Source organism: Thermothelomyces thermophilus, chromosome 2 (assembly GCF_000226095.1).
Source record: "Thermothelomyces thermophilus ATCC 42464 chromosome 2, complete sequence".
Taxonomy (NCBI): domain Eukaryota; kingdom Fungi; phylum Ascomycota; class Sordariomycetes; order Sordariales; family Chaetomiaceae; genus Thermothelomyces; species Thermothelomyces thermophilus.
Window position 1 is genome coordinate 5,268,414 of NC_016473.1, and position 27,935 is coordinate 5,296,348.

The 27,935-nt window shown below is 38.1% G+C and overlaps 1 protein-coding gene across 1 annotated transcript; it reads left to right on the top strand.

Annotated features, from left to right (window-relative positions):
• Positions 1 to 13,511: 13,511 nt before the first annotated feature.
• MYCTH_2058599 (uncharacterized protein) lies at positions 13,512 to 13,688 on the top strand (the record flags this gene model as incomplete). Its single annotated transcript, XM_003662355.1, has 1 exon — positions 13,512 to 13,688. The coding sequence occupies one exon, from the start codon at positions 13,512 to 13,514 to the stop codon at positions 13,686 to 13,688; it is 177 nt and encodes a 58-aa protein (XP_003662403.1).
• Positions 13,689 to 27,935: the final 14,247 nt, after the last annotated feature.

Below are 27,935 nucleotides of genomic sequence, written 5' to 3' on the forward strand. Positions count from 1 at the left end.
CGGCAGGGGATGTGGGTGGCTTGCAGTCAGCCCCGGAGGGGCGGGAGCCCGGACGACCACAACAACAGTGGGCCCGGTGGAATCTTGGAAACACAAAAGGACAAAAAAATAATAAAATAAAAACATACAACATCCGGCATTCGCTGGTCGTCACCGACCCAACTACTACCCGGACCCTCACCAGCTTAACTAGGGCAGAGCGGACGGGATGCCGTGCTTTCTGGTGGGTATGGTCGTATGTACTGGCACGAAGGGAAGCGCATGATTATATGTTGGGAGTTAAGACAGCACAGTCGCAACGGCGGCCGAGAAGCAGTGTCCCGTGACAATGTCTTTTCTCCGGATTTCCCTCGCCGCTTACCAGTCACCTCATCTAGGCTGCTCCCCGAGCCTCGCAAGGCATCGTCCCTATCTGCCTTTCGGTCCTGTATGACCTGAGCTGACACTTTTAAAAAAGCGAAAGTAAACCGGGCGGTGGTGACTAGATATACAATCGTAGGCAGAATGAACATTGGCCCTAGTTGCTGTAAGGCCAGGTATATTGTGCTGACGATGGAGATACATCTGACGAGTGCCTTGGTCAATGCATTAAGGGACTCTGACTTTCGAATTGCCCTTCTTCTGCCAACGTTCAGTTTGGCAGCCAATCGCCGAAATTTTTCTTCCGCAGGTATCCCTGTCTGTGCGGGTCGAAGCTGGCACGTGCGTTGGAGGCGCCGGGGCCGTGAGCGACTCTCACAGCGACCCATCCAAAGTGCGGAGATTCGAATCCAGAATGGCTAACATGCGACTTGCAGGCAAAGGAACGCCAGTCGGCTTGAAAACCTCATCTCACACATAAATAGCCAATCCTTCAAGGCAGCTGGGAAGGGTGACCTTCGCTCCCACTGTTCAGTTTGAGAAAAAAACGAGCCCAAAGCCTCGCCCCACGATGACGACTGAGATTTTCAGGGAGTTTGTCAGAAGCTGTGGAGCTTCTAAGAGTATTAGCCACATATATGCCACAGCTGTATAAGGCTGTTCAACGCATTAGCCAGTTCCTTTGTCTATAAATATTAGTCGTTTTTGTCTCCTTTGTAGATAGTTTCAACAAGGCACTCTTTCCTTCGTATAGCCACTCACTACAAACACTGCTTTCAACGCTCTAGGAAGCTCATCACTACGTTCGGCAGTTATAAGCCTAGCGCCTTGACTACTCCTCTGCCGATGTATCTTTAATATTAGTAGTAGCTTCTTCTATTATAAACTCTCTTACCTTACTTTAATATGCTTTCGATAACGTATCTGTCTATTATATCTAAAATCCTAGTTAAGACTTCTATATACCTTATAGGGCCTAGTTCCTAGAACTTGTAGTATATCGAACTATAGTTATAGGCCAAATTTGCCGGTATATAGGGATTTGTTAACCCTAATAGCGATTGTAAGCTAGATCTAGAAGTTCTATAGTACCTAACCTATAAGTAAGCTAGAGATAACCTTATCCTAACTTCCTAGGAGTAACTCCTAGAAGGATTGTTACCTTTGATATCTATAGATTTGATACCTTCTAATATAGCTGTTATAGCCGAATTTATATGACTATAAGACTCCTTTTATAAAGATATTATATATATTATAGACGTTAGTAAACAGATAGGATAGCTATAATACTAGTTAGTATATACTATAGATCTTAAACTTTATAAAGCTATAAAAGCATATAGGAAGAAAGATATTAACCTTATTAAGGAGATTATCTAGGCACTTTGCTCTATACTTACACTATCTATCGTAATGCTCTATATAATAGTTATAGTATAATATATAACTTGTCACGAGCCAACCATATACCGCGACCTAGTGGGGTGCAGCAGGCTAAACGAGCCACCAATCAAGAAGGGCACGAAGCGAGGCTGACACAGGATCGCTAGGGAGCGCAGGCTACCACGGGCGAACAATTGCCAAAAAGGGAAAGATAGCAGAGGATAGCTAGCTACCAAAGGCAATCTAAGGATAGGATAGAAGGGGACCATAAGCGACCGACAGAAGTATATATATATATAAATAGTCACTTATTATAGTAGACTCTAGGAGTTCACTAGTAATAATAACCCTTATAATCACAGTACTTATACCGAGCATCGTTATTAACTACTATAAGAGATAACTCTAGTGTTATTATAAACCCTTTAGCTTTACCAAATCCCTTAGATAACTTGCCTACTTGTCCCGCTTAATCTACCTTCGTCTAAACCCTTTTAGAAGAAGTCTAAGTTAGGTTCGTCATACGTTACTATTACTCCCTTTGTTCTATTATAGTTTAGAACGGAAGTAACTTCGACCTTGACATCGATATAGCTACTAACGTTATAGCCGAATAGCTACTTGCCTAGCTTAGTTAACTTTATTAGCAAATCTAAGAGTTAGACTAGAGAGATAAGGCTGCTTAAGCTCGAATTAAGGAACTCGAGAACGGCGAAAAGCACTTGTAGAAATTGGTTAACGAGGCCTATACCAAAATCAAGGCACTTGAGGGCGCCAAAGTGAGCTATATTGAGATTAAACCACTTAGTAAATATAGAGGAACCAAGGAGGATCTCGTAGGATTCCTGACAAACCTCTGATCTTACTTTCGGCTTAATGATAATAAGTTTCTAGATAATAAAGCTAAAGTCCTTTATATAGCTACGAGACTAGAGGGTAAGGTACTTAGATAGTTTAAGCCTATATAGAATGACTATCTTACTAAGGAAGATAAAGATAACTAAGATACGTTTATATAAGTAGTCTTTTGATCTTATAACCGTTTTAAAGAAGAGCTTTAAAAGGTTTTTAGTAATAAAAACAAGAAGATTTATATATAAGAAAGACTTGCTAATCTCTAATAGACTAAGTTAGTAGCCTCTTATACTATATGGTTTAGATAGGATATACTTAAGTCTTAGCTTAATAACAAAGTATTAATATAACTATTCTATAATAGCTTAAAAGAAAAGGTTAAAGATAAGCTATATAAGTATAATCGGCCTCAGACTCTAAATAAATATATTATATAGGCTATCAAAATCGATAATCGACTCTATATATAAGAGTAGTAGAAACAAGGTCAAATAAATGGAACTATAGTTAAGGCTAACGATAAGAAAAAGCAAACGTACATTAGTACCTTATATAGGATATACCCTGGAGCTATAAATATAGATATAACATAAAAGCAAGATTAGAAGAAGATAACTAAAGACAAGTCTAATATTATCTACTATAACTATAGAAAGAAAGGATACTATAAGCAAGAATATTAAAGCCCGAAGAAAGAGTAGAAGATAGTCCCTAGAAAGGAAATTACAGCTATCGACAAAACTACTAAGGACGTCATCGAAATAGCGGCTACAAGCTACGAAGACAGGGGCAGTGACACGGATAGTTTCAGACACAATAGCAACGGTGAAGACGAACAAGCACCGTACTCCGAACTAGTCACTATAGACCTAGAGATAGGTCTTGCTAAATAGGATATGGTAGGAGAATACGTACCGCTAATTTCGATTCTCCTAGCCTTGAGGTAATAGGGTTTCATGGTCATATAGAGGCAGGACAGATTGTAGACAACCGATACCTAAGGAATCGAAAGACCTAGACCTAATGTTCTATTCTTCTAGGAACAAATTAAATAGTACTGTAATAAAGTTTTCTGGCTTAATATAGAACTATATAAATAGGATAGATGCTTGATTTAACTTGTCTAGTAGAGTGATAAGATAAGGGACGAGATAAGGGAACTCTGATATATCGTAGAAACTATTAAAGGAGGATAGCTTATAGTATATAATAGGCCTGATAGCTACGCTAAGTACCTTGACAATTAGTAACTTAGTAACGATATATAGAATCTAGAATACTAGTTTATATATACGAATCGTGGAAAAGACAAGTATATATAGAAGAGCTACTAGAAGAAACACTCTTACTATAGTATTAGAGTATCTATAGTCTATATACAATGGGAAGGATTTAGGAAAGAATTCTAATACCTCCTAGGCAATATTATATAACTATATCCTTAATATAAGGCATATATATAAGTGCCCTAGTTCTAGTATATAGTATATAGATGCTAATACTACTTCTACGACAAATTCGAAAATAATTACTAGCCGACCTAACAAGGAAATGAGGACAAAAGCTTATATCCCATAGAATAGATTTATAATGTAGGAAACAGAGCGGCCGAATTGCTCTGGAAGATCGAAGCCTATAATCTAGAAGGTATTACAATAGTTCCAAAACGAGCCTAGCCTAGGTACTACGGAATAGGGCGAGATACATAGGACTCGTGCTAGAGTAACGATTACCTCTATTACGCGGACGAAAGGAAATCGCGAATTTAGGAGCTTTAGATAAAGCTATAGTATATATGACAAAAAGCAGAACGGGCTTAATAGTAGAAAGCTATAAGCACTTAATGGCTTACGGAAATGAGTACGATCGACAAAGCTACTATTAGCCAAATAACTAAAGAGGTTAGCACTGACCTAGGAAACGGGTCAGGGCCCTTCGAGGGGCCCAGAAACTATTAACGCCCACGTAGTGGTGAGTGATAGCATAATATAGGAGGAACTAGTGTAAGAGACTACTATATCGAGACCTCCTGGCAGAAATATAGGAAATCGCTATAATCTTTAGACGATAGCGGTACAACAAGCGACTATAGATAATAGTATAATGGAAATAGCACGAAATGCTTATACTAGTAGATAGTGGAGCAGAGATGAACCTGATTTTGCCGACGCTTATAAATTAGCTATAGATACCCTAGAGAATAAAGCAGAAGTATAGTATAGTTAAAGGGCCATTTCTAATATAATAGGTATATAAGGAAATCAAACCGATTAATATTACTATAGTAAGAAAGACTATAGTAGTTATATCTAGTATTATAGATATAGGCAATAACAAAGATATAATATTAGGGTTACTATAGTATAAAGATTACGACCTAGGTATTAGCTAGAAGAATAGTAGCTACCTATAACCCCGAATAAAATTATATTCAACTAGCGAGATGGGGAGCATACAAGGATCACGAGCGGACGATGCTTAGGGGAAGGCATATCTTATAGATCTACCGTAAGAGACGGACAGTAGCAGACAGACTACTATAGACTCTAGAAGAGGTAGTATAACGATATTAATATTGCGATGGGAGGAACGAGCTAAACCACTAATAGCTATTCTCTCCGTTGACAAATGCGAAGCACTGTAATAGGAGTAGTAGGTTAAGATAGGAGAAATCGCTAGTATTGCTATAGATAGAACCAAGTTTGTATACTATTAGAAAACCAAGAGATAAGATAAGACTAGGGAAGTACTAAAAGAATACAAAGGACACCTAGCATTTAAACCGAAGCATCTGGAAGGACTACTAGAATACGGCCTATAGGATTACGAGATCAAGCTTAAGGAAGGAGTATAACTAAAGTTCTTTAAGATCTATTATATAAGCTAGACTTAAAACGAAAAACTTAAGCGATATTTGGAGGAGAACTTTTAAAGAGAATATATCTACCTATTGATATTGCTAGTAGGCTACCTAATCCTGTTTATACCTAAGAAAGACGGAAAGCTATAGTTATATATCGACTATTAGTAACTTAATAAATAGACCGTGAAAAACCGATACCTATTACCGCTAATCTTATAGCTCCAAGATCAGTTAGCAGGAGCCTAATATTTTATATATCTTAACTTGCTATCGGCCTATAACTATATATAGATTAAAGAAGGCAATAAGTGGAAAACGGCCTTTAGGATACCCTATAGCTACTATAAGTACCTCGTCATGCTATTCGGACTTATAAACGCGCCAGCAACGTTCTAAGCCCTAATTAATCAAGCTATCCAACCCTTTCTTAATAAATTTACGGTATATTATCTCGACAATTGTGACAAACCTAGCTCAGACTTCTTCTAAAAGGGTTCAGACGAAGGTAGATTGAGCGGGACAAGCGGGCAGGTCGTCTAAGGGATTCGGTGAAGCCAAAGGGTTCACAATAACACTAGAGTTGTCTCTCATAGTAATCAGCAATACTTGGTATAAGTACTGTGATTGTGATTATTACCACTAATGAACTCTTAGAGTCTACCGAACGAGTGACTGGCTAGCTATATATATATACAATTTATCTGTCCTTCTTCTATAGTTATTACTAGTACTATTTCTCCTTTTACTCCGTGATTCCGCGTTGTCGACGGTGACATGCTATTATCACTAGTGAAGACCTTAGTCTTGGCGGTGATAATCTTCCGATTAGTTCGTTAAGTGATTAGCTATCGGAATGTCCCGTGTCCTAGCTACAGCCTGCCAGGCCATCTATATGCTTACTTATGACACGATGCCCCTCCTTTAAGGCTTTCGACCTGAAAGCCCTCTTAGGCCATTTCAAATAGCGCTAATACCTTTACTTGTGAGTATGACACTCTTCCTATTTCTGTATTGTAGTCGCTATGTTGACAAAATGCCGATAGAGAAACGGAAGTCGTATTCTACGCGTTATCGTGCTTCCCTTGCTCAGAACATCGCTAAGAACGGTTTTATCGTAATGCCTTGTTCTTAGTGTATGTCGTAAAGCCTTATCTGTAAGATGATCACGCGTATAAAGCGTTATAAAGTCTATATCCGTTAAGGTTGTTCTTATAATGGCTCTAGCATCTTGCTTTCTTCCTATAAGCGTGTCTTTCTTTCTCTTCTTTTTTTTTTTTTTTTTAAGTGTAATTCCTAATATTCGTTCTAATAGATCACATTCTCTAGGAGCAGCGTCATATTAAGGATGCTAAACGTCGTACCGAACTTAAGCTAGATAAATCCTAATGCCGTCTAGAAGAAGCCTAGCGCGAGTTGTCCGAAAGGCTTATATAGCTCTAGCGTCTTCGTTAGTAGAAGGAGTTTTTAGTAGAGAAGGGTGCCGATATGGTGGCACGTAGTCTGTCGACCTTAGACGAGTTAGAGGAGGTTAAGTAGCAAGAGTGGCAAGAGGCGTCTACTATGCCCTTGTTAGAGATTAGTAATGCTACTGATGTTATTAATTAGAGCGCTATCTTTGGTTCTGTCCTAGGCTTTCCTTTGGTCGATCCGGGTTTTGCTAGTAGAACTATTCTAGTTTCTTAGGGTAATTTAGGTTCTTAACTAGTTTCTATAAGTTATCTTCTAGTCTAAAATCAAGCTATTTAACTAGGTACTATAGTTCTCTATTAATGATATATAAATCTAGAATTTCTTCGACGTCCTATTCTTCCTCTTCGTCCTCTGCTTCGATATATATAACGACCTTGGCGGTTTTCGGTGCCAGTTCGAGAAGTAAAATATGAAAAACATCTGTCTGTAGTTATATAGATAACGGTAATGATAGTCGATAGTTAGATGTCGAAATTCGTTCTTTGATAACAAAGGGTCTAACCTTCCTAAAGTCTAGCTTTGTGCTTAGTCGTTTGGTTCGTAAGTTCTATATAGTTAGGTAGACTTTGTCTCCCCTCTCTAGGCAAGGTCCCTCGAGCCTATATTTGTCGTAGTGATTCTTTATTCTAATCTTGACAAACTCGAGTTCTTTTTTAAGCTTTTTATATAGTGTATATATTTATTCCGCTTTGACTGCTGCTCTTGGCACTATAACCTCTAGTCCTTGCCTTAGGTCTGCTTCGTACCTGTAGTTTGTAAAGAATGGTATAACTTTGGTCGTTTCTGTTAGTATTATATTATAAGCGAGTTGTACTATTAGTAATAGTATGACCTAGTTGTCTTGTTAGTAGTTAATGTAAGAACGGAGATACTATTTGATGACTTGGTTTAGTCGCTCCGTTTGTCCGTCGGTCTGCAGGTGATATGCCGTTAATAGTTTGCTATTAATGCCTAATTGTTACATTAACGCTTGCTAGAACTTCGATACAAACTTAGTATCTCTATCGGTGATCTATTCTTATAGCTAAGCGTATACTAATATAACTTGCCGGTAGATTACGTCTACTAACTGTTCTACTATCTAGGACTCTTTATAGGGGAAGAAGTATACCTATTTAGTCAGGCGATCTGCTATAGTGAGAATACTATCGTAGATCACTCCTATAGCTATATCCTTAGATTCTAGTAGTTTCGTAATAAAGTCTATCATAACCGAGCTCTATAGTTTGTCAGGTATTAGCAGTGGCTAAAGTAGCCTATACGGCTTGTATCGTGCCGTCTTGCTTTAATTACAAATGTCGTAGTTCCGTACGACTTCCTTAACTCTTGTCATTAACTATAGAAAGTCGTAGTGTTTCTTGACTTGCGTGACAGTCTTCGTAACTCCTTTATGTCCTCCGAGTTTCGACTTGTAGAGTTCTTAAATCATTCGTAGCTATTGATCTTTATTATAGATATACGCTTTGCCTCGGTACCAGAGTTTCCTATCTCTTTCTTCTACTTCGTTAGGTACTACTAGTCCGGGTGCCGCTTGATACTATGTCTCGTTAATCCTTTCTTCTCGAAAGATTACATAACATTCTAGGAACAAGTTAAGTGGATTATCTTCTATAGGTATCTACGTTTCGTAATATAGCGTCCTATCTATTCGTTCCTTGAATAATGGTAGTATTGTTTCCGTTTGTCCTTTTGTATGATCCGTTTGTTGGCTTAAGATATCTGCTTGTACGTTTTCTTTGCCCTTCTTATAGTAGATCTTAAAGTTAAATTCCACGAGGAATTCTACCTATCGTATTTGTCATCTATTAAGTTCCTTTATCGTCGTAAAGTATTACAAATTCTTATAATCTATATATACCTATACTAGTTTAATCATACTACTAAGGTATAGTCACCATTCCTTAAAAGCTTTGACAATTACAAGTAGTTCCTTATTATAGATCGAATAATTAAGATATAGTCTGTCGAGCTTCTTTGAAAAGAAGGCTATAGGATGTAGCTTCCCTTGTCTGTCTCGTTATCCTAATTGTCCTCTAATGGCATAGTCTGAAGCGTCTGTTTCTACCTTAAATGGTTTCTTAGGATCTGGTAGTATTAGTACTAGATCTTCGGTAATGGCGTCGCGGATTTACGTAAATGCTTGCTCATGTTATTCTTCCTATTGGAATTTAGCATTCTTCTAAGTAAGTTCGTATAAGGGTCGTACGATCGCTCCGAAGTTTCTAATAAACATCTGGTAGAAGTTTGTAAATCCGATAAAGCTTTATACTTCTATAACTAACGTTAGTTATAGCTAGTCCTTGATAGCTTTAACCTTTGAAGGTTCTATCTAGATTTATCCTAGGGATATTTCGTATCCTAAAAAGACTATCTTCCTAATATAGAATTCGCTTTTTTCCTTGTTAACCGATAGCTTATATATGTATAGCACGTCTAGTACTACTCTTACGTACTTCCGGTGTTCGTCTATTATCTTGGAGAAGATAAGTATGTTGTCAAGATAATATACTATAAATTTGTCAAGAAAGGGTTAGATAGCTTGATTAATCAGAGCTTAGAACGTTACTAGCACGTTTATAAGTCCGAATGGCATGACAAGGTACTTATAGTAGCTATAAGGTATCCTAAAGGCTGTTTTCTACTTGTTGCCTTCTTTAATCCTTATATAGTTATAGGCTGATAGCAAGTCAAGACGCGTAAAATATTAGGCTTCTGCTAACTAATCTCGGAGCCGTAAGATTAGTAGTAACAGGTATCGGTTTTTTACGGTCTGTTCGTTAAGTTACTAATAGTCGACATATAACTATAGCTTTCTGTCCTTCTTAGGCATAAACAGGATTAGGTAGCCTGCTAGCGATGTTAACAGGCAGATATATCCTCTTCAAAGGTTCTCCTCTAAATATCGCTTAATTTCTTTATTTTATATTTAGCTTATGTAGTAAATCTTAAAGAACTTCAATCGTGCTCCTTCCTTAAGTTTGATCTCGTAATCCTATAGGCCGTGTTTTGGTAGTCCTTCTAGATGTTTTGGTTCGAATGCTAGGTATCCTTCGTATTCCTTTGGTACTTCCCTAGTCTTGTCTCGTCTCTCGGTTCTCTGATAGTATACGAACTTAATTCTATCTATAGCGATACTAGCGATTTCTCCTATCTTAACCTACTACTCTAATTACAATGCTCCACATTTGTTAACGGAGAGAACAGCTATCGACGGTTTAGCTCGTTCCTCCTGTTGTAGCGTCGATGTCGTTTTGCCGCTTCTTCTAGAGTCTGTAGTAGTCTGTTTGCCACTACCTGTCTCTTACGGTAGATCCGTAGGATATGCCTTCCCTTAGGCATTGTCTACTCGCGATCCTTATATGCTCCCTATCTTGCTAGTCGAATATAACTCTATTTAGGGTTGTAGGTAGCTACTATTCTTCTAGCTAATGTCTAGATTATAATCTTTATATTATAGTAACCCTAATATTATATCTTTATTGTTGCTTATATCTATAATGCTAAATATAACTACTATAGTCTTTCTTACTATAGTAATGTTAATTAGTTTAGTCTCTCTATATACCTATTGCGTTAGAAATAGTCCTTTGACTATACTATACTTCCGCTTCATTCTCTAGGGTATCTATAGCTAATTTATAAGCGTCAGTGAAATCAGGTTTATCTCTGCTCCACTATCTACTAATACGAGCATTTCGTACTATCTCTATTATGCTATTATCTATAGTTGCTTATCTTACCACTGTCGTCTAAAGATTGCGGCGATTTCCTATATTTCTGCCGGGAGGTCTCGATATAGTGGTCTCTTACGCTAGTTCCTCCCATACTACGCTACCACCCGCTGCTACGTGGGCGTTAATGGTTTCCGGGCCCCTCGAAGGGCCCTAACCTGTTTCCTAGGTCAGTACTAACCTCTTCGGTTGTTTAGCTAATAGCGGCTTCGTCAATTGTGCTCATTTCCGTAAGCTATCAAGTACTTACGGCTTCCTACCATTAGGTCCGTTCTACTTTTCGTTGTATGTGCTATAGCTTTATCTAAAGCTCCCGAATTCGCAATTTCTTTTTGTCTATATAATAAAGGCAATCGTTACTCTAGCATAAGTCCTATATGTCTCGTCCCGTTCCGTAGTACCTAGGCTAGGCTCGTTTTGGAACTATCGTAATGCCTTCTAGACTCTAGTCTTCGATCTTCTAGAGCAGTTCGGCCGCTCTGTTTCCTGTATCGTAGACCTATTCTATAGGGTATAGGCTTTTGTCCTTATTTCCTTATTAGGTCGGCTAGTAATTGTTTTCGAATTTGTCGCGGAAGTAGTATTAGCATTCGTGTGCTATACATTAGAACTAGGGCACTTGCGTATATGCCTCGTATCAAGGGTATAGTCACGTGGCGTTGCCTAGGAGGTATTAGAATTCTTTCCTGAATCCTTCCTACTATATATAGACTATAGGTACTCTAATGCTAAGGTAGGAGTATTTCTTCTAGTAGCTTTCCTATATACGCTTATCCTTCCTATGGTTCGCGTATATAAACTAGTATTCTAGGTTCCGCACGTCATTGCTAAGTTGCTAATCGTCAAAACACTTAGCGTAGCTATTAGGTCTATTATATACCATAAGCTGTTCTCCTTTGATGGTTTCTACGATACGTTAGAGTTCCCTTATCTCGTTCCTTATCTTATTACTCTGCTAGGTAAGTTAAGTCAAACGTTTATCCCATTTATATAGTTTCGTATTAAGCCGGAAAACTTCGTTATAGTACCCTTCGATTTGTTCCTAGAGAAATAGAACATTAGGTCCGGGTCTTTCGGTTCCTTAGGTATCGGTTATCTATAATCTATTCCGCCTCTATATAACTATAAAACCCTATTGCCCTAAGGCTAGGAGAATCGAAATTGGCAGTACGTACTTTCCTACCGTATCCTATTTAGCGAGACCTGTCTCTAGGTTCATAGTGACTAGTTCGGAATATAGTACTTGTTTGTCTTTACCGTTGCCGTCGTGTCTAAGATTGTCCGTATCACTATCCTTATCTTCGTAGCTTATAACTACTACTTCGATAACGTTCTTAGTAGTTTCGTCGATATCTATAATTTCTTTTCTAGGGACTAGCTTCTACTCTTTCTTCAGGCTTTGACATTCTTGCTTGTAGTGTCCTTTCTTTCCGTAGTTATAGTAGATAATATTAGACTTGTCTTTGGTTGTCTTCTTCTGGTCCTGCTTCTACGCTGTATCTATATCTATAGCTCTAGGGTGTGTCTTATATAAAGTACTGACGTATGTCTGCTTTTTCTTGTCATTAGCCTTAACTATAGTTCTATTTGTTCGACCTCGTTTCTGCTGCTCTTGTGCGTAAAGCTAATTATTGATTCTAATAGCCTGTACGATATATTTGTCTAGAGTCTTAGGCCGATCATACTTATATAGCTTGTCTTTAACCTTTTCCTTTAGGCCGTTATAGAACAATTATATTAATGCCTCGTTATTAAGCTAAGACTTGAATATGTCCTGTCTAAATTATATAGTATAGGAGGTTACTAACTTGGTCTATTAGAGATTGGCAAGTCTTTCTTATATATGAATTTTCTTGTCTTTATCGCTAAAAACCTTCTAAAGCTCTTCTTCGAAACAGTCATAGGACCAAAAGACTACCTATATAAACGCGTCTTAGTTATCTTTGTCTTCCTTAGTAAGATAGTCGTTCTATATAGGCTCGAACCATCTAAGTGCCTTGCCCTCTAGTCTTATAGCTATATATAGGACTTTGGCTTTATTGTCTAGAAATGTGTCGTTATTGATCCGGAAATAGGATCAGAGGTTTATTAGGAATCCTATAAGATCTTCCTTAGTTCCTCTATATTTGCTAGGTAGTTTGATCTTGATATAGCTTGCTTTGATAGCCTCGAGTGTCTTAATTTTGGCGTAGGCCTTGTTAATTAATTTCTACGAATACTTTTCGCTATTCTCGAGTTCCTTAATTTGAGCTTAAGTAGCCTTATCTCTCTAGTCTAACTCCTAGATCCGCTGCTAGAGTTAACTAAGCTAGGTAAGCAGTTGTTTAGCCGTGACGCTGGCAGCTATATCGGTATTGAGGTCGAAGTTACCTCCGTTCTGAACTATAATAGAACAAAGGGAGTAGTAACAACGTATAACGAACCTAGCTTAGACTTCTTCTAAAAGGGTTTAGACGAAGGTAGATTAAGCGGGACAAGCGGGCAGGTTGTCTAAGGGATTTGGTAAAGCTAAAGGGTTTATAACAACACTAGAGTTATCTCTTATAGTAATTAGCAATACTTAGTATAAGTATTAAGATTGTGATTATTACTATTAGTAAACTCTTAGAGTCTACTAAACAAGTGACTGGCTAGCTATATATATATATAATTTGTCTGTCCTTCTTCTATAGTTATTACTAGTACTATTTCTTCTTTTACTTTATAATTCCGCGTTGTCGATGGTGACATGCTATTATCACTAGTGAAGACCTTAGTCTTGGTGGTGATAATCTTCCGATTGGTTCGTCAAGTGATTGGCTGTCGGAATGTCCCGCGTCCTGGCTGTAGCCTGCCAGGCCGTCCATATGCTTACTCGTGACAACAATATACTTATCTTCTCTAAGACAATAGACGAACACCAGAAGTACGTAAAAGCAATGCTAGATATACTATATATATATAAACTATTAGTTAACAAGGAAAAGAGCAAATTCCATGTTAGGAAAACGGTGTTTTTAGGATATAAGATATCCCTAGGATAAATCCGGATAGAACCTTTAAAGGTTAAAGCTATTAAGAATTAGTTACAACCGACGTTAGTTATAGAAGTACGAAGCTTTATTAGATTTGTAAACTTCTACTAGATATTCATTAGGAACTTTAGAGCGATCGTATAACCTTTATACGAACTCACTAGGAAGAATGCTAAATTCTAATAGAAAGAATAGTATGAGTAAGCATTTATATAGATCTACGATACCATTACTAAAGATCTAGTACTAGTACTACTAGATCCTAAGAAGCCATTTAAGGTAGAAACGGACGCTTCAGACTACGCTATCGGAGGATAATTAGGATAACGAGACGGATAAGGAAAGCTATATTCTATAGCCTTCTTTTTAAAGAAGCTTAATAGACTATATCTTAATTATCTAATCTATAATAAGGAACTACTCACGATTGTCGAAGCTTTTAAGGAATGGCAACTATACCTTAGTAGCACGATTAAACTAGTACAAGTATATATAGATCATAAGAACTTGCGATACTTTATAACGACGAAAGAGCTTAATAGACGACAAATACGATAGGCAGAGTTCCTTACGGAATTTAACTTCGAAATCCGCTATAAGAAGGGCAAAGAGAACATACGAGCAGATATCTTAAGCCGACAAACGGATTATACAGAAGGACAAACAGAAACAATACTACTATTATTCAAGGAATAAATGGACGGAACGCTATATTACGAAATGTAGACACCCGTAGAAGATGATCCACTTGACTCGTTCCTAGAGTGTTATATAATCTTTCAAGAAGAAAGGATTAACGAGACATAGTATTAAGTAGCACCCGGACTACTGGTACCTAACGGAGTAGAAGAAAGAGATAGGAAACTCTAGTATCGAGGCAAAGTATATATCTATAACGGGGATTAATAGCTATAAATGATTTGGGAACTCTATAAGTCGAAACTCGGAGGATATAAAGGAGTCACGAAGACTGTCATATAAGTTAGGAAATACTACGACTTTCTATAGTTAACGGTATAAGTTAAGAAAGTTATATAGAACTACGATATTTACAATCGAAGCAAAACGGCATAACATAAGCTATATAGACTACTTTAGCCATTGCTAATAGCTAACAAACTATAGAGTTTAGTTATAATAGACTTTATTACAAAGCTGCTAAAATCTAAGGACATAGCTATAGGAGTAACCTATAATAGTATTCTTACTATAGTAGATCGCCTAACTAAATAGGTATACTTCTTTCTCTATGAGGAGTCCTAGACAGCGGAACAGTTAGCAGACGTGATCTATTGGTAAGTTATATTAGTACATGCTTGGCCGTAAGAATAGATTACCGATAGAGACACCAAGTTCGTGTCAAAGTTCTGGTAAGCGTTAATATAACAATTAGGTATTAATAGCAAACTATTAACGGTATATTACCTGCAGACTGACAGACAAATAGAGCGACTAAACCAAGTTATCGAGTAATATCTCCGTTCTTATGTTAACTACTAGCAAGATGACTAGGTCATGCTATTACTAATAGTATAACTCGCTTACAATATAATGCTAATAGAAATGACTAAAGTTATACCGTTCTTCGCAAACTACAGATATGAAGTAGACCTTAGGTAAGGACTAGAGGTTATAGTACCGAGAGTAGTAGTCAAAGTAGAACAAATGTACGTACTATATAAAAAGCTTAAAAAGGAACTCGAGTTTGTTAAGACTAGAATAAAGAACTACTACAATAAATATAAGCTCGAGGGACCTCGCTTAGAGAGGGGAGACAAAGTCTACCTGATCGTATGAAACTTATGAACCAAACGACTAAGTATAAAGCTAGACTTTAAGAAGGTCGGACCTTTTATTATCAAAGAACGAATTTCGACATCTAACTACCGACTATCGTTACTGTCATCTATATAACTACAGACGGATGTTTTTTATATTTTACTTCTCGAACTAGTACTAAAGAACGCCAAGGTTACTATATATATCGAAGTAAAAGATAAAGAAGAAGAATAGGATGTCGAAGAGATTCTAGATTTACGTATTATTAATAGAGAACTATAGTACCTAGTTAAATGGCTTAATTTCAGACTAGAAGATAACTTATAGGAACCTATTAAGAACCTAAATTACCTTAAGAAACTAAAGTAGTTCTACTAGTAGAATCCTAACTAGCTATAAAAACCGGCTCTAAAGCCTATTCCCTAATAGAAAAAGAGGGGAACCTACCAGAATTAGGACTAGGATCTAACCTAATCGACTCCTAATTAAGCACGTCAAAAGCACCTAACGCCTAAGCCTAACCTACAAGGGTCTACGTCTCCGATATCGGCAGAGGAGTATCTAGCTCTTCCTCTTCCTCTAGACGAGCTACGCCATGACGAAAAACTTCGGCACCATGATCGTATAGGGATTGCTATAAATGACGTAATCGACTTAAACGGCTTAACGTCTAAGCAAGTAATGCCTCGGTCTTAGTAATCTCCCTTGAAACCTTCTCCTACTCTGACAAATTCGAAAGGACTAAGATAGTTAGTAACCTAAGATTACGAAGGAAAATAACGAGAAACCTATAGGTATCTATAACGTTCGGACTACTATACTTCTTGCCTATATAAATATAGTTTTGACACTTATTTAAACCCTCTATTATTATATAACGCTTTTATAGCTTTGTATTCTAATAACGCTTACAAGGTATAGCAACTTTGTAACCCTCTTGCTTAATCTTAATCGTAATAGTATATCGTTCGTGTTTAAGATCACGACGATTCCTAGGAATATGATTAGCTATAGCAAAAGGAAGTTAGTAAAAGGAGGACGTTACCTACTAGGAAAAGGGGGGTGTTAATAGTACTTGAAACAAGTCATAAGAAGCTTTCGGGTCGAAAGCCCTAAAGAAGGGGCATCATGTTACAAGCTAACTATATACCATGACCCGGTAAGGTGTAGCAGGCTAAACGAGCCACTAATCAAGAAGGGTACGAAGCGAGGCTAACACAGGATCGCTAGGGAGCGCGGGCTACCACGGGCAAACAATTACCAAAAAGGGAAAGATAGCAGAGGATAGCTAGCTACCGAAGGCAATCTAAGGACAGGATAGAAGGGGACTATAAGCGACCGACAGAAGTATATATACATGTAAATAGTCACTTGTTATAGTAGACTCTGGGAGTTTACCAGTGATAGTAACCCTTACAATTATAGTACTTATACCGAGCATCGTTGTTAACTATTGTGAGAGACAACTCTAGTGTTATTGTGAACCCTTTGGCTTTACCGAATCCCTTAGACGACTTGCCCACTTGTCCCGCTCAATCTACCTTCGTCTGAACCCTTTTAGAAGAAGTCTGAGTTGGGTTTGTCATATAACTAGTCTTAATATAGCTAAGCGTTTAGGAGTTAATCTATAGTACTAGATTTGTAACTTTAATATTACCTTCTAGCAAGCTATCTAATATAATATCCTAGAAGTGTAAGGTGTATAAGGACTTTGTACCTTTTTTGACGTTATCGCTATATATATCTTACTAACCTAGGTAGTAAATAAAAGGATAGAAATTGAGCTTACTAATGGTATAGGATAGCTACTTCTAGAGCTTAGTACCCTTATTACAATAGCCGAGATCCTAATTAATAACGACGTATAACCTAGAGTCTCTTAGAAGTATAGAATCTTCTTAATAACTTATATATTAATACTTCCTATAGCTTAAAAGAGTAGTAAGGAGAGAGGCAGAGACTTATATAGAGACTCTTATAGCGGTTAGCGGTATAATATAAGATGTCCCTATAAGTGCTTAAGATATCTATAGGATCTAATAGACTGCTATACGCTTAAGTAAGCTATCTATAGTAATAAGTAACGCTTATACCTTTCTGATAAGGAGTATAAGAGGATTTACTAGGAGCTTAATAAGCTAAAGTAGGCTAGACTAAAAAATCAACTTATTACTAAGTAAGGGGAGCTATCCTATTCTAGGTAGTTAGGGGTAAAATACCCTAGTTCCCTTAATACGTTAATTATTAGCCCTTAACTACTTGGTAAGCTCTTAACTTACTATAAGGCATTTAATATAGTCACTCTATAGTACTATCCTCTTTTAGAAAGCACTTTACTAGACTTATATAGTATAACCTACTTAGTTAACGATAAGAAGTTCCTTTTACCTAGGACATTTATTAAGGTAGAAGATCCTAAGTTTATTAAAGTAGATATAATAACATTTCCTATTAGTAGGAAGGGTATTTAGGTAATCAAGAACGTTTTAGATAGATTACGTAGACCGTATACTAAGAACCTAACGTTTAAGAATATCGCTATCATTAAAGGATTCTATATTAATATTATCTTAGAAGCTCCATTACTTAAGGTAGGCGCTTAGTACTATGGCTTAGACTACTTACTACGTTTCGGAACACTAGAAAATAACGTTATCCTTTGTAAGTTAGAACGTAAGTATAATCTTACCTTCCTTGAATATAAGCTACTTTCCTACTACTCGAGCTTCCTAGACTATATCTCAATTAGTAAAGCGGGTATCGTGAACATTTATATGTCTTTGTAGAACGTATTTACTATATACGGTAGAAGGTCCTAGATACGAGCGTTACCTACTATAAGAGAGGATACCGAGGATCTTTGGCACTTAAGAGCTAGCTACCTTAGACTAGAAGCGTTAAAAGCGCTTATTAATAACGTTAGAAACGTCTATATCAAGGGGACGGCGTATATTAAGTACAAGAGCTATACTTGTACTTATATAAGTAAGGTTATCTCTAGGAAAATACCGCCTAAGTAGAAGTTTATATACCTATTCTAGCAAGTAGCCTAGGATCTATTCGACTATCCTAAAGCGATTAATAGATCGCGATAGCTACTTATAATTATTAATAAGTATAGTAGGAAGCTCTTCCCTTTCTTCCTAACGACGAAGTCGCTAGACTAGATTATAAGAGTTATTTAGAATTTCGAGAGCTAGGTAAGACGCTAATATAAGCTTACTATCCATAAGATTAAGTAAGATAATAATACTATAACGATTAGTTTAGCAGGGTATATACCGATATACTATTAGACTTAGGCTATAGAAAGCGGTATTAATCTTAAACTCTTACCTTTATATACCTATAAGCCTAACGGACTAGTAGAGTAAGTAGGGTAAAAACTAATCTTATACTTAATTAAGATACTTAATAGTACAAATCTACTTATAAAGCTCTAATTAGAAAGTGTATAAGCGGTAGCGTACTTATATGTAATAAGCCTAAGCCGTACTTACTCGTTTAGAACTCCTAATAAAGTGCTCTATAGCTAATTTAAATAGTATTTTCGCTAGTACAAACCTAGCTTAATAATTACATTAACTAGTAACTTATACCTAGACTAGAGTAGTATCTTTATATATAGATACTAGGTATATATCCTTTATAAGGATAGGAAAGCTAAGTAGTATATAAAGGACTTTAAGGTACTACTATATAGGCTAATAAGGTATCTTATAAGATATTATATATCTAATATCCATTATATTTAGATATCTAAGCTCAATAGGGTTATTGTAACTTGTAACGTTTACTTCGATAAGAAGACTTTCTACTATCTAGGTAAAGAGTAGCCGATAGAGTCGTTACTAGCGGTGGCAAGCTAGGAAGTTAATTAGTTCGATCTTAGCAAAGATTCCTAAGATAGCGATTTTCTCTAGGAAGCATTATAATAGACCTAATAACTAGTAGAAGACTCTATTATAATGGCTTAGCTACCTCTATTATAAGAGAGTCTAATAGTAGACTAACCTCTCTAATAGGGTTAAGACTTAGGGGTAAGGAAGCTCTCCGATACGTAGCCTATAAGCAAGTAATTAGTTCTAGATACTCCTATAGTAGAGACGTAAGTAATAGACAAACTTACCAAATAGATAGAGAGCTTTAAAGGACTCTTAACCCCTAAATATATGCCTAAGCCCTCGGTAACTTACCCTACGCCGGCTAGTAAAGGGGATGTCTACTAAGAAGTAGGAAGGTTTAAATTAGGGCCTTCCTAGTTACTAGCTAGCTAACTAAATACTAGAGAGAGCAAGGGAGCTATCGAATTATCACGGATAAGCACATAGACGGCCCGGCAGGCTACAGCTAGGACGTAGGACATTCCGACAGCTAATCACTTGACGGACTAATCAGAAGATTATCACTGCCAAGACTAAGGTCTTCACTAGTAATAATAACATATCACCGTCAACAACGCGGAATTATAGAGCGAAAGGAGGAATAGTACTAGTAATAACTATTAAAGAAGGACAGATAATTATATATATATAGCTAGCCAGTCACTCGTTATAGTAGACTCTAGGAGTTCACTAGTAATAGCAACCTAACCTATAATTACAAATACTTATACTAAGCATTACTAACTATTATAAGAGATAACTCTAATATTATTATAAACCCTCTAGCTTCACCGAATCCCTTAGACGACCTGTACGTTTGTCCCGCTTAATTCACCTCCGTCTAAACCCTTTCAGAAGAAGTCTAAGTTAGGTTCGTCACACATTGCTATCACTCCCTTTGTTCTGTCATAGTTCAGAACAGAGGTGACTTCGACCTCGACACCAATATAGCTACCGACGTCACGGCCGAACAACTGCTCGCCTAGCTTAGTTAACTCTAGTAGCAGATCTAGGAGTTAGACTAGAGAGATAAGGCTACTTAAGCTCGAATCAAGGAACTCGAGAACGGTGAAAAGTACTTGTAGAAATTGATTAACAAGGCCTATACTAAAATCGAGACGCTTAAGACTATTAAAGCGAGCCGTATCAAGATCAAACTACCTGGCAAATACGGAGGAACTAAGGAGGATCTTGTAAGATTCCTAATAAACCTCTGATCCTACTTCCGGATCAATAACGACAAGTTTCCGGACGAAAAAGCCAAAGTCCTTTACATAGCTATAAGACTAGAAGGCAAGGCACTTAGATGGTTCGAGCCTACGTAAAATGACTATCTTACTAAGGAAGATAAAGATAACCGAGACATATTTATATAGGTAGTCTTCCGATCTTATAACTGCTTTAAAGAAGAGCTTTAGAAGGTTTTTAGTAATAAAGATAAGAAAATCTATATATAAGAAAGGCTTGCTAATCTCCGATAGACTAAGTTAGTAGCCTCCTACGCTATATAGTTTAGACAGGATATATTTAAGTCCTAACTTAATGACAAGGTATTAATGTAATTATTCTATAACGGCCTAAAGGAAAAAGTTAAAGACAAGCTATATAAGTACGATCGGCCTAAGACTTTAGACAAATATATCGCATAGGCCATTAGAATTAATGATCAGCTCTATACACGAGAGTAGCAAAAACGAGGTCAAACAAATAGAACCATAGTCAAGGCCAACGATAAGAAAAAGCGAACGTACGTCAGTACTTCGTACGGGACGTACCCTAGAGCCATAGATATAGACGTAGCGTAGAAGTAAGACTAGAAGAAGACAACCAAAGACAAGTCTAATGTTACCTACTATAACTGTAGAAAGAAAGGGCACTATAAGCAAGAATGTCAAAGCCTAAAGAAAGAGTAGAAGCCAGTCCCTAGAAAAGAAATCGCAGATATCGACGAAACCACTAAGAACGTTACTAAAGTAATAGCTATAAGCTATAAAGACAAGGATAGTAATATAGATAGTTTTGGACACGATAGCAATAGAGAAGATAGACAAGTACTATACTCTAAACTAGTTACTATAGACCTAGAAATAGGTCTTGCCAAATAGGATACGGTTAGAGAGTACGTACTACCAATTTCGATTCTCCTAGCCTTAAGACAGTAGGGTTTCACGGTCATATAGAGGCAGGATAGATCGTAGACGACCGACACCTAAGGAACTAAAAGACCTAGACCTAATGTTCTATTCCTCTAGGAACGAATTAAATAGTACTATAATGAAGTTTTCTAGCTTAACACGGAACTATACGAACGGGATAGACGCTTGATTCGACTTACCTAGTAAAGCGATAAGATAAGGGACGAGATAAGGAAACTCTAATATACCATGGAAACCATTAAAGGGGAACAGCCTGTGATATACGATAGGCCCGACAGCCACGCCAAGTATTCTGACGATTAGCAACTTAGCTACGACGTACGGAACCTAGAATATCAGTTTATACACACGAACCGTGGAAAAGACGAGCGTATGTGGGAAAGCTATTAGAAGAAATACTCCTACCTTAGCATTAGAGTACCTATGGTCTATGTATAGTGGGAAGGATTTGGGAGAGAATTCTAATACCTCCTAGGCAACGCCATGCGATTGTACCCTTGACACGAGGCATATACGCAAGTGCCCTGGTTCCAATGTGTGGTATACGAATGCTAATACTACTTCTACGACAAATTTGAGAATAACTACTAGCCAACCCGATAAGGAAATGAGGACAGAAGCCTCTACCCTATAGAATAGGTCTATAATGCAGGAAACAGAGCAGCCGAATTGCTCTGGAAAATCGAAGCCCACGATCTAGAAGGTATCACAGTAGTTCTAAAACGAACCTAGCCTAGGTACTGCGGAATAGGACAAGACATATAGGACTCGTGCCAGAGTAATGACTACCTCTACCATGTAGACGAAAAGAAATCGCGGATCTAGGAGCTTTAGATAAAGCTATAGCATATACAACGAAAAGTAGAACAGACCTAATGGTAGGAAGCTATAAGCACTTAATAGCTTATAGAAATAAGCACGATCGACGAAGCTGCTATTAGCCGAACAACCGAAGAGGTTAGCACTGACCTAGGAAACGGGTTAGGGCCCTTCAAGGGGCCTGAAAACCATTAACACCTGTATAGCGGCAAGTGGTAGCGTAGTATAGGAGGAACTAGCGTAAGAGACTACTATATCGAGACCTCCTGGCAGAAACATAGGAAATTACCGCAATTTTTAGACGATAGCGGCAAGACAAGCGACTATAGATAATAGTATAATGGGAATAGCACGAGATGCTTGTACTAGTAGATAGTAGAGTAGAGATAAACCTAATTTCGCTAACGCTTGTAAATTAGCTATAGATACCCTAGAGAATAAAGCAGAAGTATAGCATAGTTAAAGGACTATTTCCGACGTAATAGGTATATAGGGAGACTAAACCGATTGATATCACTATAGTAGGAAAGACTATAGTAATTATATTTAGTATTATAGATATAGGCGATAATAAAGATATAATACTAGGGTTACTATAATATAAAGATTATAATCTAGATATTAGCTAGAAGAATGGTAGCTACCTGTCACGATTCGACCGCATAAGGCGACCCGACAAGGCACACGGAACCAATCAGGAACCGCAAGACCCAAGGACCAATTAGGAAGTGATCGCAGTGATCGCACTTCGATCAAGGCGAGCACCCGAACAATGATCAAAGGATCGCAGCAGCGATCACATGATCGGAATCTAAGGGAACACTTAGGAATAAGGGAACCAGACAAGTATATTAGATAGCTAGTCACTCGTTATAGTGGACTCTAGGAGTTTACTAGTGGTAACAATCACAATCATAGTACTTATACCAAGCATTGCTGATTACTATAAGAGATAACTCTAGTGTTGTTATAAACCCTTTAGCTTCACCGAATCCCTCAGACGACCTGCCTGCTTGTCCCGCTTAATCTACCTCCGTCTAGACCCTTTCAGAAGAAGTCTGAGTTAGGTTCGTCATATGTTGTTACTACTCCCTTTGTTTTGTTATGGTTCAGAACGGAGGTGACTTCGACCTCGATATCGACATAGCTACCAACGTCACGGCCGAACAGCTGCTTGCTTAGCTTGGTCAACTCTAGCAGTAGATCTAGGAGTTAGACTAGAGAGATAAGGCCGCTTAAGCTCGAATTAAGGAACTCGAGAACCGCGAAAAGTACTCGTAGAAGTTGGTTAACGAGGCCTATACTAAAATCGAGGCACTCGAGGGCGCTAAAGCGAAGCATATTAAGATCGAACTACCTGGCAAATATAGAGGAACCAAGGAGGATCTTGTAGGATTCTTGATAAATCTCCGATCCTACTTCCGGCTTAACGATGACAAGTTTCTAGACGAAAAAGCCAAGGTCCTTTACGTAGCTACGAGACTAGAGGGTAAGGCACTTAGATAGTTCGAGCCGATATAGAATGACTATCTCATTAAGGAAGACGAAGATAACCAAGACGCGTTTACGTAGGCAGTCTTCTGATCTTACGACCGTTTTAAAGAAGAGCTTTAAAAGGTTTTTGGCGATAAGGACAAGAAGATTTATATGTAAGAAAGACTTACTAATCTCCGACAGACTAAGTTAGTAGCCTCTTACGCCGTACAGTTTAGGCAGGACATGCTTAAGTCTTAGCTTAATGACGAGGCGTTAATGCAATTGTTCTATAACGGCTTAAAGGAAAAGGTCAAGGACGAGCTATATAAGTATAATCGGCCTAAGACCCTAGACAAATACATTATATAGGCTATTAGAATTAATAATCGACTCTATATACGAGAGTAGCAGAAACGAGGTCAAATGAACGGAACTACGGTTAAGGCTAACGATAAGAAAAAGCGAGTATACGTTAGTACCTTATATAGGACGTACCTTAGAGCTATAGATATAGATATAACGTAGAAGTAGGATTAGAAGAAGACAACCAAAGACAAGTCTAATATTACCTACTATAACTATAGAAAGAAAGGGCACTATAAGTGAGAATGTCATAGCCCAAAGAAAGAGTAGAAGATAGTCCCTAGAAAGGAAATTACGACTATTGACGAAACTACTAAGGACGTCATCGAAGTAGCGGCCACGAGCTACGAAGACAGGGGTAGTAATACAGATAGTCTCGGACATGACGACAATGGTAAAGACGAACAAGCACCGTACTCCGAACTAGTCACTATAGACCTAGAGACAAGTCTTGCCAAATGGGACATGGCAAGAGAATATGCACCGCTAGCTTCGATTCTCCTAGTCTTGAGGCAGTGGGGTTTCACGGTCACGTAGAGGCGGGATGGATCGTAGACAACCGATACCTAAGGAATCGAAAGACCCGGACCTAATATTCTATTCCTCTAGGAACAAATCGAATAGTACCGTAACGAAGTTTTTTAGCTTAATATAGAACTGTGTAAACGGGACGGGCGCTTGATTCGACTTATCTAGTAGAGCAATAGAATGAGGGACAAAATGAGGGAACTCTAACGTATTATAGAAACCATCAAAGGAGAATAGCCTATAATATACGATAGGCTCGATAGCTACGCTAAGTATCTTGACAGCTAATAACTTAGTAATAACGTACGGAACCTAGAATACCAGTTTATACGTACGAACCGTAGAAAAGATAAGCGTATATAGGAAAGCTACTAGAAGAAATACTCCTATGTCAGCACTAGAGTACCTATAGTCTACGTATAATGGGAAGGATTCGGGAAAGAATTCTAATACCTCCTAGGCAACGCTACGCGACTGTACCCTCGATACAAGGCACATGCGCAAGTGCCCTGGTTCCAGTGTATGGCATACGAATGCCGATACCACTTCTACGACAAATTCGAAAACAATCACTGGCCGACCTGACAAGGAAATGAGGACGGAAGCTTATGCCCTGTGAAATGGGTCTACGATATAGGAAACAGAGCGGCCGAATTGCTCTGGAAGATCGAAGCCCATAATTTAGAAAGCATTACGATAGTTCTAAGACAAGCCTAGCCTAGGTACTACGGAACCGGACGAGACATATAGGACTCGTACTAGAGCAATGATTGCCTCTATCACGCGGACGAAAAGAAATTGCGAATTCGGGAGCTTCAGACAAAGCTATAGCACGTATAACGGAAAGTAGAATAGACCTAATGGTAGGAAGCTGTAAGTATTTAATGGCTTACGGAAATAAGCATAATCGATAAAGCTGCTATTAGCCGAACAACCGAAGAGGTTAGCACTGACCTAGGAAATGGGTTAGGGCCCTTCGAGGGGCCCGGAAACTATTAACGCCTGCGTAGCGGCGAGTGGTAGCGCAGTATAGGAGGAACTAGCGTAAGAGACTACTATACCGAGACCTCCTGGCAGAAATATGGGAAATCACCGTAATCTTTGGACGATAGCGGCAAGACAAGCGACTATAGATAACAGCATAGTAGAAACAGTACGAAATGCTTGCACTAGTGGATAATAGAGTAGAGATAAACCTAATTTCGCTGACACTTGTAAATTAGCTATAGATACCCTAGAGAATAAAGCAGAAGCATGGTATAGTCAAAGGGCCATTTCTAACGTAATAGGTATATAGGGAGACCGAACCGATTGACATTACTATAGTAGGAAAGACTATAGTAGTCGTATTTAGCATCGTAGACATAGGCAATAATAAAGATATAATATTAGGGTTACTATAGTATAAAGACTATAACCCGGACATTAGCTAGAAGAATAGTGGCTACCTGCGACCCCAAACGGAGTTATATTTGATTAGCGAGATAGGGAGCGCGCAAGGATCGCGAGCGGACGATGCTTAGGGGAAGGCATATCCCACAGATCTACCGCAAAAGACAGACAGTGGCAGGCAGACTACTACAGACTCTAGAAGAGGCGGCATAACGACATCAATATCGCGACAGGAGGAACGAGCTAAATCGCCGATAGCTGTTCTCTCCGTTGACGAATACGGAACACTGTAATTAGAGTAATAGGTTGAGACAGGAGAAATCGCTAGCATTGCTATAGACGGAACCAAGTTCGTATACTATTAGAAAACTAAGAGACGAGATAAGACTAGGGAAGTACTAAAGGAATACAAGGGACACCTAGCATTCGAACTAAAGTATCTAGAAGGATTACTAGAACACGGCCTATAGGATTACGAGATCAAGCTTAAAGAAAGAGCATGACTAAAGTTCTTTAAGATTTACTATACGAGCTAGACGTAGAATGAAGAACTTAAGCGATATTTGGAGGAGAACCTTTAAAGAGGATATATCTGCCTGTCGATATCGCTAGTAGGCTACCTGATCCTATTTATGCCTAAGAAAGATGGAAAGCTACGGTTATATGTCGACTATCGGCAACTTAACAAACAGACTGTAAAAAACTAATACCCGTTACCGCTAATCTTATAGCTCTGAGATCAGTTAGTAGGAGCCTAATATTTTACACGTCTTGACTTGCCATCGGCCTATAACTATATACAGATCAAAGAAGGCGACAAGTAGAAAACGGCCTTTAGGATACCCTATGGCCACTATAAGTACCTCGTTATGCCATTTAGACTTACAAACGCGCCAGCAACGTTCCAAGCCCTGATTAATCAAGCTATCTGACCCTTTCTTAACAAATTTATAGTATATTATCTTGACGATATACTTATCTTCTCTAAGATAATAGACAAACACCGGAAGCACGTAAAAGTAGTGCTAGACACGCTACATATGTATAAGCTATTAGTTAACAAGGAAAAGAGCGAATTCCACGTCAGGAAAACGGTATTTCTAGGATACGAAATATCCCCAGGACAAATCCGGATAGAACCTTCAAAGGTTAAAGCCATCAAGAATTAGCTACGACTAACGTCAGTTACAGAAGTACGAAGCTTTATCGGATTTGCGAACTTCTACCAAATGTTCATCAGGAACTTTAGAGCGATCGTATGACCTTTACACGAGCTTACCAAGAAGAATGCTAAGTTTCAATAGGAAGAGCAATACGAGCAAGCATTTATATAGATCCGTAACGCCATTACTAAAGATCTAGTATTAGTACTACTAGACCCTAAGAAGCCATTCGAGGTGGAAACGGACGCTTTAGACTACGCCATCGAAGGACAATTAGGATAACGAGACAAACAAAGGAAGCTACATCCTATAGCCTTCTTTTCAAAGAAGCTTAACGGACTATGTCTTAATTATCCGATTTACGACAAGGAACTACTTACAATTATTAAAGCTTTCAAGGAATAGCGACTATACCTTAGTGGTACGATTAAACCGGTACAAGTATATACAGATCATAAGAATTTACGATACTTCACGACGACGAAGGAACTTAACGGATGACAAATACGATAGGTAGAATTCCTCGTGGAATTTAACTTTAAGATCCGCTATAAGAAGGGCAAAGAGAACGTACGAGCAGATATCTTAAGCCGACGAACGGATCACACGAAAGGACAAACAGGAACAATACTACCGTTATTTAAGGAACGAACAGACGGAACGCTATATTACGAAATATAAACACCTATAGAAGAC